Source organism: Odocoileus virginianus, chromosome 31 (genome assembly GCF_023699985.2).
Source record: "Odocoileus virginianus isolate 20LAN1187 ecotype Illinois chromosome 31, Ovbor_1.2, whole genome shotgun sequence".
NCBI classification, from domain to species: domain Eukaryota; kingdom Metazoa; phylum Chordata; class Mammalia; order Artiodactyla; family Cervidae; genus Odocoileus; species Odocoileus virginianus.
In genome coordinates, this window is record NC_069704.1 from 2,447,141 (window position 1) to 2,466,552 (window position 19,412).

Genomic DNA, 19,412 nt, shown 5'->3' on the forward strand with positions numbered 1-19,412 from the left:
ACTCTCTTGCTTTTTTGATGATCCAACAGATGTTGGCAATTTGATTTCTGGTTCCTCTGCCTTTTCTAAATCCAGCTTGAACATTTGGAAGTTCACAGTTCATGTACTGTTGAAGAAGAGTATTCTGGCTTGGAGAATTTTGAGCATTACTTTGCTAGCATGTGAGATAAGTGCAGTTGTGCGGTAGTTTGAGCATTCTTTGGCATTGCCTTTCTTTGGGGTTGGAATGAAAACTGACCTTTTCCAGTCCTGTGGCCACTGCTGAGTTTTCCAAATTTGCTGGCATTTTGAGTGCAGCACTCTCATAGCATCATCTTTTGGATTTGAAAGAGCTCAACTGGAATTCCATCACCTCCACTAGCTTTGTTCGTAGTGATGCTTCCTAAGGCCCACTTGACTTCACATTCCAGGATGACTGGTTCTCGGTGAGTGATCACACCATCGTGGTTATCTGGGTCATGAAGATCTTTTTTGTATAAGTTCTTCTGTGTATTCTTGCCACCTCTTCTTAATATCTTCTGTTTCTGTTAGGTCCATACCATTTCTGTCCTTTATTGTGCCCATCTTTGCATGAAATGTTCCCTTGGTATCTCTGATTTTCTTGAAGAAATCTCTAGTCTTTTCTTTCTATTGTTTTCCTCTGTTTCTTTGTGCTGATCACTGAGGAAGGCTTTCTTCTCTCTCCTTGCTGTTTGGGAACTCTGCATTCAAATGGGAATATCTTTCCTTTTCTCCTTTGCCTTTAGCCCTCAGGTTAAAACTAAAAAAGCAGGACCCTTACCCAATGTCCTTCCTTTCATCTGAGGGTCACCTTCTCTTCCAACCTCTAGTGACTTAAGATAGTTTTTTTTGTTAAATACATGTTTTGTCTAGAGCTTATAATTTTATTTTTCAGAATAGTTATCTAGTAGGAACTACTTTGCTATTTCCGCAAGCAGAACCACTGCCAAAGTTTTTGTTTTTTGTTTTTGATAATTTGTATTGGTTTCAGAAGTTCTTTTCTTATCTCATTTACTAAGAGTTTTTATAATGAATTCATGTTGAATTATCAAATGTCTCTTCTTATCTATTCTTACCTACCCTTCCCATGATCTCCTGAGGGAATCATTGGCTCCAGGTGACCCTAAAGTCTTCTTTTAACTCCTGCCTCAGCCACCCTGGCTGTTGTGTTTCCCAGGAAGATAGTTAAGAGGAAAAACGAACTTGCCGTTTTTGAGAAATTCCTCAGAATTAGTTGTTGAATGTTGGTACTCATTCTTGTTTACCTCCTTGATGTATTCTGGATCATATAGATTTATTTTGGGGGGGATAGATCTGTCATTTCATTAGATTTTGGAGAGGAGATGGAAAATATTCACTATTTGAGCCAGAAGTCAGTAGGTACCATTATTCTCCCCATTACAAAGTTGAAGAAGTGGAGGGTCACGCTATGTGCTCTTGTTACGCAGAAAGTGGCAGAGTCAAGGTTTGAACTTAGATCTTCCTGGAGCCACAGTCTGGCTGTATAATGGGATACAAATGGGAAGTTAATGAGAAGCAAGATTGGAAAAGCTAGTGGGAACATGTTAGTCAGGGCCTTGAATGCCAGGAGATAGAGTTTCCAGTCTTTCATAAAACCACTTATTGAACACCAAAGGCTGAGCCGTAAGATCCAAAGATGAATGAGACGCAGAGCGCACCTGAGCCTGGGTTCCCACTGTCTACACTGTAAACATGTTAAGAGGTGGTAACAAGTGCTATCGCGACAACATGAACAGAGGACTTCAGTAGCGTTACACTCGATTTAGCAGGTAACAGTCTAAGGAGGATAAGACGTCTCTGAGCCAGTGCTGAGCTTTCTGGACATCGAGGCACGTTGCTGAATGCGTGCGTGCTCAGTCATGTCCGACTTTTTGTGATCCTATGGGCTGTAATCCACCAAGCAGCAACTGGTGTGCGTGTTTTAGAAAATCTGAAATGAACTTTCTCTACCGCCTTAGAATATGAGGGATTATTTGACAGGTACCGGGGAGAATCTGTGTCCAGATGAACATAGTCAGGGCGTGCTTTCCTGATCATCAAGTGTTTTGAAACCACTGTTCACTGGTGGCATTTCAGTTCTGTGTTAAAATGCATCCTGTGGAGGGGATCTGTTCATCGGGAAGCCCAGGCATCGACCCTCAGGGGAGAAGATTCCCCAAGTGTGTGCCCCAAAGAATCGAGGGCTCCTCCACCCACTTGGTGACCTTCACCGTGCTTCCTCTGGACACTGGCCTCCACAACATCAGCTTCTCACTGGAGACTTCGGTTGGAAATGAAATCTTAGTAAAAACACTACGAGTGGTGGTAAGAAAAATATGCTTTTTAAAAATTCTCCCATAAATACTTTTTTCTTTCTGGGAAAAAAAGTTATCAGCAACTCATGTTTAAGTGATTCAGAAAAAATGATAACACAAACATAATAAAATGTTAACATGTGGGGGAATCTGGGTGGAGGTTATCTCAGATATTTTTGGACTGCTGTTATAACTTTTAAGTCTGAAATTATGTTTTTAAAATTTAAATAAAACAATGATACTTGCTCACTGTAGAAAGCATGAAATACCGCAAAACTACGGAGAAGAAAATTAAAATCACCAATAACCCCTACAAGCAGAAATATCAAATTTTAACATTTTGGTATTTAGTTTTTTGAAATATTTTTCTCCCAATGCTTTTGGAAAATGTTTTGAAATCTGTGCCAGACATTATGCTAAGTACTGGAGCTGCAGCAATAACTAAGACAGGACTTAGGAACTTATAGTTTAGAATTTATAGTCAAGAAAAATTTTCCATTTTGTAAATGAGTAAATAGGTTAAAAAGGGGAAGAAAACTATGATTTCTTAAATTCTATCATTCTTAAGTGCTATTAACTCACATGTTTTCATGTTATTCTTGACAAGAATCTTAACGACACAACTGGGCCTTCCTAGGTCTTCATTCTCTGAGTTCTGTTTTCAGCCGTGAAATTCACTTCAGTGAGCATACATTGACTTATTTTGTGCAAGGCATGTTCTGTGTTCTATGCATCTCCGCATGGTGTTCCATGCACAGATTCTGGAGCCACACTGCCTGAGCTTGAATCCCGACTCCCCTACTTCCTAGCAGTGTGACATCGGATAAGTTTCTTGATCTCTCTGGTTGTCAATTTCCTCATTTGTCATGTGAGAGTAATAATAATACTTACTTCATAGAGTATTTTTGAGGTTAGATGAGCTAATACATACAGAGCACTTAGATCAGTTACCTGACACATATAATAACTTCTGTTTCAGTGTTTGCTATGATTATCATGCACATAGCCATAAAATTTAGTTCCTGGATGTATGCATATAAGTATTAAAGCACGTTTTGCCTTCTCCAAAAATCAATAAATAAAAAAATTTTTAATTGGAAAAGTAGTCACATGGACCCAAGCATTCGAGTCGTATAAATTTAGCTATGTTCTTTTAACTGGATGCTTGTTGCCTTTATTTTAGCCAGAAGGTGTCAGAAGGGAAAGTTATGCGGGTGTTACTCTGGATCCACAGGGTATCTATGGTAGGTAAAATGACTGTATTTTATATGTTGTCTTTTGCTCAAGAGAGATGTGTGACCTGAAACATTATTTTTAAAATGTTAACTGTCTAGAATTGGAAATACCTACTTCTTAGTTCACCGTCATTTTTGACAGCACGTGTTACAATCTGATGGGTTTAGAGCAAAGAGAGACCCCGTTAGCTGTGCTTCTGTTTTGTTTTTGGCCGCACTTTGCTGGGTTTGGAGATTCTATTTCCCCGTCTAGGGATCAAACCCAGGCAGTGCGAGTATCGACCCTCAACCACTGGACTGCCCAGGAATTCCCAAAATAACCTCATTAGTTTTAAATGCAGAACTGCGAAATAGTAACAGTAGCCTGACTTCCCTTATATATATTTTATCCTTCACAATGATATTTTCTCATAGAACCATCAATCTAAAGAACACCTAAGAAAAAGTCATTTACATTCTTAAATTTAACATGCTTATTTGAAAACACAGTAATGCTGATTACTTAACCAAGCCATTCCTCGTTGTTCCTGCTTCCTTGCTTTTCCTCCAACTAAGATATTCTAAATGAAGGTTAGAATTGTGCAAGCATTTGAGCACTTAATCAAGGCCTAAATACACAGGTATTTATGAAATTTAGAATGTTCTCAGTTAACAGTTCTTTTCACCAAAAAAGACAGACTGCTGTAGTTCTTAATAAGTGGTTAAAATTTGCCTATTATTGCATTGTATCATTTTTCTTTTCTTTCAGGGATACAACAATAGGACAAAAAAAAGTTTGTTTTTTTTTATTTTAATAAATCAAGACCACTATACTTAGAGTGATATTTCTTCTGGCAAAGCAAAGAATTAATATTTACATTTCAAATCAGCCCAAACTGAATAAGGATGACTTCATGCAAACTTCTCTAATTTTATCTCCACATAAATTTCCTTCCACCCTGTGGAGGATCTACAGGGAGAGTTGTTTCTCTGCACACCAGCCTCCTCTGGGAGAACGGAAGGTTGGAGGAGTTCTCTGAGGCCGGATCGCCAGGGACCTGCTGCCTTAGGGCCGTGCCCCGAACATTCTGAGGTTCTGGCCTCGTGCAGTCATGTCGCACCTCAGAGCCACTGCTTCCCTTGTCTTCTTTTTCTCTTCGCCCTTAAGCCTACCATGCTCACGTTACGGCAAACAGCTTTCCAAAGCAGCCCTGCCTTACGCATCCTAGGTCTGAACCTGAGGACCACAAGATGGCAGTGATCTTTTATCTGGGAGCAGATCTCTCCATCACACATCTTGGTTAAAAAAAAAAGAATCCATACCTCTTTCCAATCTCATCCTGTGACTCTTTTCACTTGTTATTTTAGACATCTTAGATTCAGGCAGCTTTGTTACTTTCCAGAGTGCTAAAAAGGGTAAAGATGACTATCAGTTCTTCCCAGTTTATTTCAAAGATTTTATTAAACACTTCTAATCTGTATATATTGGACTTGCTATACAAGTATGATAGTTTATGGGCTTCCCTGGTGGTTCAGCAGTGAAGAATTCACCTGCAATATGGGAGATGCAGGGGACACGAGTTCATTCCCTGGGTTGGGGAGATCCCCTGGAGGAGACCGTGGCAACCTACTCCAGTACTCTTGCCTGGAGAATCCCAGGGACAGAGGGGCCTGGTGGGCTACAGTCCACAGGGTCGCACAGACACAACTAAAGACAACTCGACTAAGGTGACTGAGCTCACATGCACACATGATACTTTATAGAGGTTTTTTTTTTTTTAAGGGTAAAAAACGTTTGGAAAAGTAAACAGACAATAACGGTAGAGGAAATCTGAGGGAAATCCCAATGAGAGAGAATGAAGTATCGAAACAAATTGTAGAGTAGTAGTAATTAAAATTATGTGACATCAGCTTAAAAAGAGACTAAACACAGAAACTGAAAACACGAGACTAGCCTAGCCTTTGGTTCCTGCTTTCTCTGCCTGACAGGCTCTCTCCCCGGTTCTTATCTTGGATGCAGAGTTTAGCTCTTCAACCCCCTCAATTCCCAGCACACTGTGGTCATCGGTCTGCACAGGGCCCTCCCACGTTTTATTTTCACTTCTCATTCCTGACCCCTGCAACCATTTCTCTTTCTTCAGATGCCCCCACTCTAATATGCTTGGTATATGTCTTTGCGTAGGGATTTAAGGTTATTTTGTGTGTGTATGGTTTTTTTCAACATATAAAAGGTGTTGTGCTATAGATCCTGTCCTAGTTAAGTTTTTTAACTCAGTACTTTGTTTTAAACTAGTATTTCTATTGCTATGCATACATTTGATTCACTGCTTCTTACACAGTATTTCAGAGTATATTCTGTTACCAAACTCAAGTGTAGCTGCTTGCAGCTCAAAAGGCAATGTTTCAAGAGGCAAATGTCAACAGAAAGGAATGATGTTTTAATCTGGAAATCTGGCAAGAAAGTACACTCATGTTTGAAGACCAACTCCAAAGATTCTGCTCAGCTGTGACAGTTGTTTGGCTTCATAGACGGCTCAGTGGCAAAGAATCCACCTGCAGTGCAGGAGATGCAGGTTCAGTCCCTGGGATGGGAAGATTCCCTGGAGAAGGACATGGCAACCCACTCCAGTATTCTTTCCTGGAAAATCTCATGGACAGAGGAGCCTGGTGGGCTACAGTCCACAGAGTCTCAAAAGGGTCAGAGTCAGACACAACTTACCTACTAAACATCGGCCGTTTTTAAAGGAGAAGGGGGCAGTGTCTCAGTGAATCACGAGGCAGGAGGTTCAGTTTCGCATCATTCTCCATTGTGTGCAGACTGGCTGACTCTTTCCTGAGATGTTATCTTGCCCACATTATTTGCCTACAGGATTTCTAAAGCTGCTGTTAGATGTAGAGACCTAGTCATTCTTTTTTTAAAAAAAATTTTGTTTCATATTAGAGTATAATTCATTAACAATATTGTGTTAGTTCCAAGTGTACAGCAAAGGGATTCAGTGACACATATATATGTATCCTTTTCAAATTATTTTCCCATTTAGCTTATTACCTAAATTGAGTGGAGTTCCCTGTGGAGCTGGTCATTCTCTAAACTGCTTAATTCTTCATTCTTGCTTCTTTTTATCCACAGCTTAGGCAAGAATCAATAGGTTAGGCAAGGCATGGTGTGCATTTAGGGGAGCACAATTTAGGAGTTAGGTTAAGCTGCCTAGTGATCTCATTCCTATGATTGTTATAGGTTCCTTTGAAGTTAGAGGGGGACAGAAATGGGCAAATAAGAAAGGGGCATAAGTCAGTTCAGTTGCTCACTCGTGTCCGACTCTTTGCAACCCCGTGAACCGCAGCACGTCAGGCCTCCCTGTCCATCACCAACTCCTGGAGTCCACCCAAACCCATGTCCATTGGGTCGGTGATGCCAGCCAGCCATCTCATCCTCTGTCGTCCCCTTCTCCTCCTGCCCCCAATCCCTCCCAGCATCAGGGTCTTTTCAAGTGAGTCAGCTCTTCACACCAGGTGGCCAAAGTATTGGAGTTTCAGCTTCGACATCAGTCCTTCCAATGAACACCCAGGACTGATCTCCTTTAGGATGGACTGGTTGGATCTCCTTGCAGTCCAAGGGCCTCTCAAGAGTCTTCTCCAACACCACAGTTCAAAAGCATCAATTCTTTGGTGCTCAGCTTTCTTTATAAATTGCTGTCAATTCCCTATTGTCAAATGTCATTCCATTTCTATGGGATCAGGGGTGAAATTCCATGTTCTGTAATTTCACCATGCAGACACAGAGCACCATATTCTCAGAGTGAAATATGTCAACACGAGTCTGTAGCACCTTTGATGACAATCTTAGTTGCCTGCTTACGTATATGGGCAGAGCAGGCTACAGTTATTTTGATCCCCACAAGATACAGTTTATTATGAGCAATAATGTTAATCCCATTCTCTTGAAGCCAGTTCTTGGAATTGTGCTAGCCAGACATGCAAGACTTCTCACGATGGAGCAGCTTAGGTCAGGGCTACAATCCGGTCATCCCACAGTTTTTTCCCTCTGGTCCTAGTTACAGTATCTGTAAAACAATTCAGGAACGTGCATCAGACACTCTGTCTGTGACCATTGTCTGAATCATCAACTGCTTTTTTGTACTTAGTTGGGGGCGGGGGTGGGGCGGGGCCTGCAGGGTTCTGCTGGGCTCATCTGTGCTGCAGTGAACATCCTTTTTCATCTCCCTTCACAGATCTGCGTGAGCATTTATCTGGTCTGTTTCTCAGAGCTGAACTGCTGGGTCAAAGGGCACATGCATATTGAATATCCTTTACTTCTGTCACACGGCTCCTCAGAACGGCTCTACTATTCACACCTCCACTAGCACTGCATGAGGATTCTCTCATTCCACATCCTCGTCAATGTTTGGTATTACTCACCTCTAAAATGTGCCATTTTTGAGGAGTATAAAGTGGTATCTCATTACTGTTTTATCTATAATTCTTCTGAATACAATGATATCTAAACAGCTATTCAAATGCTTGCTGGCCATTTGGGCTTCCCATCTGTGAATTGCCTGTTTCTATCTTTTGCATTTTCTCTATTTTCCACTTGGGTTTTCCTGTCTATTTCTTGTTGGTTTTTGTCTGCAGTGTACTTCTTTGAGCAATAATGAGCTTTAGTGGGTTTTGAATAGGAATCCTTTATTCTGATATAGTCAGATTTATTATAGTTTCACTTTACAGTTGTATATCTTAGTTCACAAAAACATTGTTGTATATTTTGTCCCCTTGGTTTTACAGGTTTAACTTTTACATGCTTTAATCTCTCTGGAATCTGCCTTTATATGTGATGCCTTGATAGGTCTTTTTTATGATCTCTGGCAGAGTAAAATTGACTTCCCTTATATTTAGCTTTCACTTCTGTACCTTTTCCATTTGGTAGAAGAGTCGCTAATGAGAATTGAAACAGTCAAGGGCAGATATCAATGGGAAAACGGCGGATAATCAAATTTGGATAATCTCAAACAACCTACTGTCATAAGTACTGTAAAAGGAGCACAAACTCTTTGCCAGGCTCTTTGTTCTTATTATTTTTATCTTCACAAAAACCCTTTGAGGAAAATATCATCATTTCTGTTTAACTGATGAGCAAACCAAGGCATAGAAAGGTTGTGTCTTGCCCACCGTCACATTCTGGAATGAGCTCTTTCTGAACTCAGAGCTTCTTCAACCACGATGAAACACTCTCAAATGCCTTCACTCGGTTTTACTTTCACATTATATCCTTGGCATTTATCAAAGGTTGAAACTTACCCGAAGAGCATTCCTGTTCTCGTCTCCTTTGCTAGGTAGTTTGGCTATTAAATTGTAAAATGTCACTTTATTTTTTTTTTTAGCATCTGCCATGTGCCAGGGGCTAAGTGCTTGGGACTATAGCATTCAAGATGGTTCCTGCCCTCAAAGAGCTCTCTTAGCAGGACAATGGGAGGCGAAGTCTCTTTGCGGAGATTACTATGGGCTCTGCAGTAAAACCTCCCGGAGTTCAGATGCAGCTTCCTCTGTACTAGCTCTGTGACCTTGAGCAATTTGCTTTCTAAGCCTCATTTTCTATCTACAAAATTAAAATAATAATAGACCCAGTATACAGGGTTGTTGTGAGGATCCGTTATAATAATGCATACAAAGAGCTGAATGGTGTGCTTGGTACTCTGTCAGTAAAATGATAAATACTATCATTTTTATGAGATAAGCCAATGACTGCAGTAGAAATGCTCTGATATAGGCATGCTCAAACTTGGGGGCTTCCTTGGCGGCTCAGATAGTAGAGACTCTGCCTGCAAATCCCAGGAGACTGGGATTTGCTCCCTGGTTTGGGAAGATCCCCTGGAGAAAGGAATGGCTACCCACTCCAGTATTCTTTTTTTTTTTAATTTATTTTTTTTTTTTTGGAAGGATAATTGCTTTACAGAATTTTGTTGTTTTCTGTCAAACCTCAACATGAATCAGCCATAGGTATTGCCTGGGAAATCCCACGAACATAGGAGCCTGGAGGGCTACGGTCCATAGCGTCGCAAAGGGTCAGACACAACAGAAGCGACTAAAAAAGAAAATTGTGTAGAGAGAAAAAGTGTCTAAGTTAGATGGAGAGGAGAAGGTGGAAAGGATTTCAGGGCATGCTTCCCAATGGAGTTAATCTTCACATTTCCTTGACTAAGGATTATATGTTAGTTATTTTTAGTTTTCAGTTCTGAGAACAATTTTCTCTCTTTGGACAAAATGGCATGCTCCCTCTTACTGGTGAATAAGATTTACATAACCTATTTATTTCCTATCCTGTAATGACCAGGAAGTTTGAAGTCAACTTTAATGCTTTATTTAATGAGATTATGTAAGCCTAGAGTTTGATAAAAATCTTTGATTATATTTAACTTCCCTTTAAAATTTTAATACTGTGTTATAAAAGAGTCTTTTTCTTTCCAGGCACCATTACTAGGCGAAAGGAGTTCCCATACAGGATACCATTAGATATGGTCCCCAAAACAAAAGTTAAAAGAACTGTGAGTATAAAAGGTAAATTAACCAGTGCCATTTTTATTTCTTATTTCACTGTGTGTTTCAAACAAAAGTCAAGTATTCTCACGATTTCCCCATTTCTCCTCTTCTCAGCTCAGTTGTATAGACAATGGGGGACTCTGGGAGTGCCCTATTCCTGCTCTCACCTCCACTCCCCAGGCACTTTCAGCTCTCTTCTTCCAGGGGCTTGACTTCATGGAGAGTCATGCTCCCATGGTGTAGGGTGGGGGCTGTCACTGGCCCAAAGCCTTCTCTAATATGAGAGTGCAGCTGCGTCCAGATTTAAAGGACTTTCTATGATCCAAGTGGGCAGACTCAGTCCAGAAACAGTTGCATGCCCTGCAAATGGCCCCAGGAAAACAGCTCTGGGGCCATTTGTAGAACTGGTGTCTTTAGTGGGCTTTATCCCTGGCCTCCAGCCTTTAAAAATTCAAGGACTTATCATCACAATAATAGAATGTCCTGACTACATTTTATCTCAGATAAAAGCTTGGAGTCACAGGATGTTAGTGCTGGAAATGGCCTTTCTAAGCACGCCCCTCTCTGCTGTTGGATATGTAAGAGAGTGGTTTTCCCAGGTCTCTCGATGAGTTGTAGACAGAGCCCTCATAGCTCTCACAGAGTTCACAGTTCAGACTCTTGGCTTTGCATTGGAGAAGTGATTGATTCATAGGGCTTACAATACCTGAAGCTATCATGGTGAACAGCAACTAATTTGCCTTTTCCAGTATGCTATAATCCACACACTGTATTACACCATCTTACCTCCATGTTACGGTGGTTTGTTTATGCCTGGTGTTTCTTTAAATATAACTTCCTAATCAGATTTTTTTTTCCTCTCCCCAGTTCTGAGAAGAAATTCAACGGCTTAGATTAAAAAGTAAAGAATAAGGATGGTTGCTCTTATCTCCATTGAAAATATACCGTTACTCAGAAGTTGATAAAAACTGAGTGTATTTACTTTGATTTTTTTGTTTGTATGCTTGTTTGTTTGTTTCAGGACTGCTTATAGGTGAGATCATGTCTGCAGTTCTAAGTCAGGAAGGTATTGATATTCTTACCCACCTCCCCAAAGGGAATGCAGAGGCGGAACTGATGAGCGTCGTCCCAGTATTCTATGTTTATCACTACCTGGAAGCAGGAAATAATTGGAACATCTTTTCTACGAACTCATTAACTCAAAAACAGAACCTGAAGACAAAATTAAAAGAAGGTAAAAGAAAATCTGTTTCACATATTGTACATTAAAATCATGTGTTTTTTTAAGCTAAAATTTGATTAAACTAATATTTAAGTTATGAATTACACAAAACCTTAGTTGTAAAAAGATTTCAGCCAAAAAAAAAAAAAAGTCACGAGGTGGACTCTATTACACAAATAAATACTGTTTGCTGGAGTGTTTTGGCTTAACTTACTGAAACGCCTGGATGAGAGACAAGACACCTGCATTCCAAACTCTACAGAGCACTTCCTTCCTTCTTGAATGAGCTCAGAATGTTCTACTTGATAATTCCCAGTTCAAGCGACCCATATACTTCCTTCGAGAAGTTCAGTGTTGGCCACAGAGCACATGTTTGCTGCCCAACACCAAAGGAAGTTTACCTTTCCCAGGGGCTAATAATGCGTTGAGTAGAGATGGGGGTCACTGAAGTACTGTGTTTTTTTCCTGATGCCTCTTAGGGATGGTGAGCATCATGTCCTTCAGAAATGCTGACTATTCTTACAGCATGTGGAAGGGTGGCAGTGCTAGTACTTGGTAAGTAGAAAGTTTTGATTTGTATTTTCACATAGTAGTGAACTAAGGAATAACAACTTTAATGGACGCTCCATCCAGCGGCTCAGGCTGAAAAGCCTAGTCATCTTTCACTTGCAAGCCTCATCTGATCTAGCAAATAATTTTGGCTGCACTTCCAAAATATATCCTGACTGCTGTTGTGTTGTTTAGTCACTAGTTCCCGTCAGACTTTTTGTGACTCCATGGACTGCAGCCCACCAGGCCCCTCTGTCCATGGGACTTCCCAGGCAAGAATACTGGAGCAGGTTGCCATGTCCTTCTCCAGGGGATCTTTCTAAATCAGGGATTGAACCCGTGTCTCCTGCATCAGCAGGTGGATTCTTTACCTCGGAGCCACCAGGGAAGCCCTGAACTTGACAACTCCTCACTAACACCAACACGCCACCCGGCTCCAAGCCATTCTCACCTCTGACGTGGATCATGACCCTAGCCCCCTCTGGTCTTTCAGCCCCAACCTTGTCTCCCCTTCATCTGTACTCAGCGCAGCAGACAGAGTGAACGTGTTAGACCATGAGTTTGGTCACATCACTCAAAATGGTTCAGAAGCGTCCCATCTTACCCAGGGTAAAAACCAGACTTCTTACTGTGATCTACAAGACCCGACATGATCGAGCGGCACCTCACCTCTCTGACCACATCCCCCGCTACCCGAGCCCCACTGGCCTTCCTGCTGCTCCGTGAACGTGCTGACCACGCTTCCACCTGAGAGCCTTTGCACTGACTGTCCCCTGTCCCCTCTCTTCTGGGGAACACTCTCCTCCAGGCGTCAGCAAGGCGGGCTCCCTCCTCTCCCTCAAGCCTTTACCAGAAGTCAGCTTCTCAGTGAGGGCTCTCGTAATCATTCTATCTAAAGTTACACCCCATTCCAGTGCCTCATATCCTTCTCCACGGCTTTACTTTTTCCTGTTCTCCTAAAAATTTATCCCTGACATTCTCCTTATCTCAGTTATCGTCTGTCTGGTCACTAGAATGTAAGCTCCACACGGGCAGTTTCAAGTATTCCTAGTGCCTGGTACTATAGGTGCTGAGTAAGTACTTATTCAGTGAGGCATGATACCTTCCAAAATCCTGATGATCTGAGGGAAAGATGGTCTCAATTAACAAATCTGTATTGTTTTTGTTGTTGCTGTTCAATCGCTAAGTCATGTCCAACTCTTTGAGACCCTATGAACTGCAGCACTCCAGGCTTCTCTGCCTTTCACTACCTCCTGGAATTTGCTGAAATTCATGTCCACCGAGTTGGTGATGCTATCTAATTACCTCATCCTCTGCAGCCCCCTTCTCGTTTTGTCTTCAGTCTTTCCCAGCAACAGGGTCTTTTCCAGTCAGTTGGCTCTTCGCATCAGGCAGCCAAAATATTGGAGTTTCAGCTTCAGGATCAGTCCTTCCAATGAATATTCAGGGTTGATTTCCTTTAGGATTGACTGGTTTGATATCTTGCAGTCCAAGATCTATTTTCAGAAAATACTGCCGTGCTTTGACAAAATATTTTCTAAAAACACTGCAACAGGTGCTTTGTAGTTGCTACTATGTGAAACACTTTAACAGGTTTACAATCTAGAATAACTGCCTTTTAGATTATGGCCTTTAACTATTGAAAGTCCCCAAGGTTTCATCCTTGACCCTCATTTTCTACACTTGTGCAATCTCACGTTTGCCCATGATGTTCATAACTCCTATGCAGACGATGTTCTAACCAACGTCTCAAGGCCTGGCTTCTTTCGTGAACTCCAGATCCACATTTCCAGGGGGCCTAGAAGCCGAAAGCCCTTCAAACACACTCCCTGCCAGATCCATTCTTCTGTTCCCCCGTTCTCTTCATCGGTGCACAGCGACACTCTGGGCTTTGTCCCCCGCTGACCAAGTGTGACTCCTCCCTTTCCTTCTGGCTGTACAGCCAGTCAGTCACAGAGCTTCACAGATTGTTCGTTAGAGGTGGGTCTGACCCCGTGCGAGTGACACGTTTCGGAGTGTGGCGACCAGAGGAGAGCACCCAGGAGGCAGGGAGTGGGCGTTGATGCAGACTGGAGACCAGCGCGCCAGGAGCCAGAGACAGGCGTGCCTGCAGAACAGAAATCCCGCCAGAAGGTGCAGCGGCCTCTCAGGAAACCCCTAGAGCCTCTCAAGATTTTGGGCAAGACTGAGTGCTTGGTGTTCAGTCAGAAACACACAAACACTTGGACACAACCACCCTAGACCCAACTCCATGAGTTCCTAGAAAGACATATACATATATATATATATATAAACGGCCAGCACCTGAATACCCACCCAATTTTTTTTAGAAATACAGGGAAGATAAAAAAAAATAAAGAGAATAATATTCACTTTAAAAAGAAGAAGGAAAACAAAATTTTACAGTACGGGAGAGTCAGGCCGTCTGAGTCTCGAGGGTTTCTGGCCGCCGCGCTGCTGAGTGAAGGGACCAGAGAGGGGGCGGGAGGCGTCAGAGGCACTTGGGGTCAGGGGGCAGATCCCCTGGCCAGTCTTTGCGGGACCTGAGTAGAGACTGAGCTTGTTGGTTCATTTTTGGCTGTGCCCAGCCGTTGAGTCTGCGAGCCGGCTCTGCCGAGCCGCAGGGAGCGAGAGCTGCCCTGCAGATGAGGTGCGGGCTTCCTCACTGGAGGGGCCCCTCCTGCCGAGCCGCAGGGAGCGAGAGCTGCCCTGCAGATGAGGTGCGGGCTTCCCCACTGGAGGGGCCCCTCCTGCTGCTGAGCTCAGGCCCTCGGGCACGTGGCCCAGTCACGGCGGCACAGGGCTCAGCAGTCCCGAGGAGTGTGGGATCTTCCGGGGCCAGGAGTCAAACTTGTGTCCCCTGCAACGGCAGGTGGATTCTTAATCACTGGACCACCAGAGAAGTCTCCTGAACTTGTTTTTTGACTAAGTAATCATGATAAATAAAGCTTCCTTGAGAGGTGGCTAGTTCTCCATCAATGGCGTGACTCAAGGGGAAGCGAGATAAACACCCCCACGGGTATTAGGGAAGAGAATTCAGACCGCAGATGGGAATTTAGATCAGATAAATTTTTACAATCTAGAATTTTATAATTTTGCTCCTCAATATCTCATGTTTGTGAGTCAGTGCTTTAACTCTAAACTATTTGTTTCAACACTATTGTCTCCAACTTTAGAGAATTATTTTTGTATCATCAGGCATCAGTGTTCAGCTTGTATGCAGGCTAACAATGCTGCAGTCTCAGAAGATGTGTTGCTTACATTTGGTTCTTTTTGGAGATCTTCCTGATATCTTCCCTGATGTTTTGAAATAGTAACATCTTACTTCGGAATTGCATGTTTTAAAATGTTTTCTTTTCAAGAATAAACACTGTATGAACTAAAACACTGCAGGTTGAAAGCCAAAAGGGCTTCAGTGTCTAAATGTTTATATATTTGATTTTTGTCCCAAAGGTTAACAGCTTTTGCTCTAAGAGTACTTGGACAAATAAGTAAATATGTAGATCAGAACCAAAATTCAATTTGTAATTCTTTATTGTGGCTGCTTGAGAAATGCCAACTAGAAAATGGATCTTTCAAGGAAAATTCTGACTATCAACCTGTGAAGTTACAGGTAAGGAAACCAAATGCACAGATGAACAACAGTTTGATTTAAAAGTCTGAGTTGTGTTCTCGTTCATTTTTAGAAGAATGGAAAAAAGAGGGGAAAATATATGCAATCCTGCAAGAAACTTCTCTTGTATACAGGCAAAGAATTTGAAAGGTCTTCTCATCCTGTTATTCAGATAATTCAAGATAGGTCAGATGAGTAAGATCTTAGACATCTGGTGTAACAGGTGTTAGGGGGTCACAGAGCACAAGTGCTAGAGCTCCCAGAAGGGCCAAAATGGGCTCTTTTGTCTACAAACACTTGGTACGAAATCTGCACTTGAACCTCAAGGCTTTCTCATAGGTCAAGGCTGCAAGATGTTGTTGTGAAAGATGGAAGGGATCCTACGTATACTCTGTTAGAAAGAAGATTAGAGTTAATTTATCAAGAAGTATAACAAAGTATTGTTTGATATTGGAATCCACCTACATGTTTAAATTGCAAAATCTCTCCAAAATACTGCTACAGCATCTTCCACTCCTAGAATGTATTTTTTAGGACCCAACAGCTTTCATTTATTTATTTATTTTGCCTGCCCCAATCCAATCACTTTCATGTCACGAGCGGCCTTCCTGGCTGACTGGGGTCCCATAATTAGGACTGATTGGGACTCCCACAAGAAATGAGGGCAACTGACATCATCTAGGTGCTATTTGAAAAGTAAGATACTACAACAATTTTTTTTTAATCCTACCCATATATCCAGCTCTTCATATCCATTCAACAACCATTCACTGAGCACCCGAAACATGCAAGGGCCTCTTTGGGGGACTGTGAGGGAGGAAGAGTGGGAAGAATGGATCAGAGAGTATCCTTGCCACAAACGAGCTCACACACTGGCAGGGAGAGCAGGGTACAAATGCTAACAATTCTAAGCAAGATTTCAGTTTATGTATTCATTCGTTTATTCAATAAATATGTACAGAATGTGCACAAAGTGCTACCTGGTAGGGATATATTAGTGAACAAAACAGGTATGGTCACTGAGGCCATGACGATTGTTACCATCTAGCAGAAAAGTCAGACATTAAGTGATTTCAAGTGTGTGATTCACATTAAGAAAAGATCAATATGGCTTCTTTGAAAGCAGGAGCTCTCACTTACATTGGGGAAGTTGAAAAAACGATTTGACCAGGTTCCTAGGAGCTAGGTAGGAGGGAGGCAGGCAGAGTGTTCCAAGTAGCGCAAGCAGCATGCCTATTATCTTGAAGTGGAGAGAGGGTGGTTCGTTCAAAGAGCCGGAGCCTAGAGGACTCAGCGGTGAGTGGCACAAAATAAGGCTGGAGAGATGAGTAGAAGGTCATTTCCTGGGAGGTCTCAGAAACACTGCCTTGGAACGTCACTGCACTAAGAGGAGAAAATACGGGAGGACAGAGGAGGAATAGCGCTTCGCAGAGGAGGTGGCGTTTTAACAGGGTCTTGAAGGAGACGGTGAACTTGAATGTAGTGAAGGGGTATGAAGTGGAGCTCGAGGGTGGAGAGGTGGAGGAGAGAAGAGCAAGTGAAAGCACGTACAATGCAGAGCTTTGAGAAAACGCCAGGGGTCCAGGGGAGTGCATGAAGGGAGAGAGAGGGAGGGGGGGCCAAAGTGGAGAGGCAGGCCAGGTCAGTTCATCTGGAAGACACCATTTCACTCTCCTTCTAAAACATTGCTTATTTTTAGGGGACCTTGCCTGTTGAAGCCCAAGAGAAGACTTTGTATCTTACAGCCTTTGCTGTGATTGGAATTAGAAAGTCTTTCGATATATGCCCCTTGGAGGTAAGTGTTTTCTTTCTTCAACACCCACTGTCTATTTCTGTACCATATTCAAGGAATGGAGAGGGGGATAGGACGGGGGGCTTGAAAATAACCTGAACTCCAGAATTTAAGGAATTCAGAAGTATGATAGATACTAAAGAGCATCTAGTCCAACCCACTCATTGACAGCTGAGAAAACTAGGGCCTGTAAGGAAGGTGAATTTAATTGTCCCATGTCACAAGATACTGAATTGTAAATCTGTGATTAGAATAAATAACTTCTGATTGTGATGAGAAGATGACCCCATGTCCCCGAGATCCTACTCTTACCCCTGCTAACTCTGACACTACGTGTGGGACTGCTCTTTTATTACATGGAATCCGTTCAGTTCAGTTCCGTCGCTCAGTCGTGTCCGACTCTTTGCAATCCCATGGACCGCAGCATGCCAGGCCTCCCTGTCCATCACCAACTCCCAGAGCTTGCTCAAACTCATGTTCATTGAGTCAGTGATGCCATCCAACCATCTCATTCTCTGGCATCCCCTTCTCCTCCTGCCTTCAATCTTTCCCAGCATCAGGGTCTTTTCCAATGAGTCAGCTCTTCGCATCAGGTGGCCACAGGATGGAACCACATGGAATACTGAGAGCTAAAGTGCGCTCTATCTCAGAACCGCTAAGGACACCCCCTACCATGTTCTCTGCCTGGGGTTGTGCTGTTTCATTTGCTTGGAAGCTGAGGGGAGAAAGGAGAGGATCCACTTAAGTGAGTCAACATAGAAGATTCTAAAGATTAACAGAAATGAGATCCTGATCTGGGAAGTAAATTAGACCTGTCCTTCAAACCAGCTGACAGAACCAAGATGGAAAAACCCAAGGGGACTGGTAGGACTTGAACCACAAAATGAAATAAGTTTTTAGTTTAGTTCAGGAGAATTGTTACATGTGTGTGTTTTTATTGTTTAGTCGCTAAGTTGTGTCTGACTCTTTTGTGACCCCATGGACTGGCCTGCCAGGCTCTTCTGTCCATGGGATTTTCTAGGCAAGAATACTGGAGTGGGTTGTCATTTCCTTCTCCAGGGGATCTTCCCCACCCAGAGATTGAACCCGCATCTCTGCATCAGGAGGTGGATCCTTTAGCACTAAGCCGCCAGGGAAACCCTAAATATATATATATGCATGCATGCATGCTGTCACTTCCGTTGTGTCTGACTCTTTGTGACCCTATGGCCTATGGCTTGCCAGGCTCCACTGTCCATGGGATTCTTCAAGCAAGAATACTGGAGTGGTTTTCCATGCCATCCTCCATGGGGTCTTCATGACCCAGGGATCAAACCTGCATCTCTTACATCTCCTGTGTGTGTATACACATATATATACACATGTGGGACTTTCCAGTGGCTCAGTGATAAAGAATCTGCTTGCAATGCAGGAGACACAGGAGACATGGATTCAATTCTCAATCAGACGAACACATATATATATGTGGTGGCACTAGTGGCAAAGAACTCACCTACCAGTGCAGGAGACTTAGGAGATGCGGGTTTGATCCCTGGGTTGGGAAGATTCCCTGGAGGAGGGCATGGCAATTCACTCCAGTATTCTTGCCTAGAGAATCCCATGGACGGAGGAGCCTGGCAGGCCATAGCCCACAGAGTCGCAAAGAGTCAGACATGCCTGAAGCAACTTAGCACGCATATATAAAAATATATTCAACAAGACAAATTAATCAACAAGGAACATTGCCAGTGCCTGGTGGTATGTGAGTGAGAGACAGATGCAGCTGGTGAGAAGGTGCCAGATGAGGAGTGAGGAGGATTGAACCATACAGCCTCCTCATCCACGTATCCAAAATAACTATTTCAATTGCCTCCAGGCAGAGGCATAGAGATTGTTTTCCCAGGAATCCTTAGGATCAAAAAGCACTTTGGCAGCTTGGCTCTTTTTTTTTTTTTTTTTTTTTTGCTGCTGATGGTTTTGTTTAGTAAAACTTTTGAAAATGTGACTCTGTCTCAGCTCTGCTGGGTGGAACAGGATGAAGAAAGCCATGTCTATACTTGCTGCTTCTTCTTCCCAGAGGCCAGGTCTGACATGGGAAGCAGAAACTATATGGAAAAACCTCTACCCAGGAAGGAGACTTCAGAAGCAAAAACTTAAACCGATTTGGACAATCTTATTTTCATTTTCCAGGTTA

The 19,412-nt window shown here is 42.6% G+C and overlaps 1 protein-coding gene across 1 annotated transcript in view; it reads left to right on the forward strand.

The window, feature by feature from the left end:
• Nucleotides 1–19,412, forward strand: part of C5 (complement C5) — an 85,910-nt gene that overhangs the window by 40,981 nt on the left and 25,517 nt on the right. Inside the window, 7 exon segments of the mRNA XM_020893602.2 lie at nucleotides 2,098–2,325; nucleotides 3,499–3,559; nucleotides 9,992–10,081; nucleotides 11,085–11,297; nucleotides 11,765–11,840; nucleotides 15,288–15,447; nucleotides 17,147–17,242. Of these exon segments, the coding sequence (XP_020749261.2) occupies nucleotides 2,098–2,325; nucleotides 3,499–3,559; nucleotides 9,992–10,081; nucleotides 11,085–11,297; nucleotides 11,765–11,840; nucleotides 15,288–15,447; nucleotides 17,147–17,242 (924 nt within the window).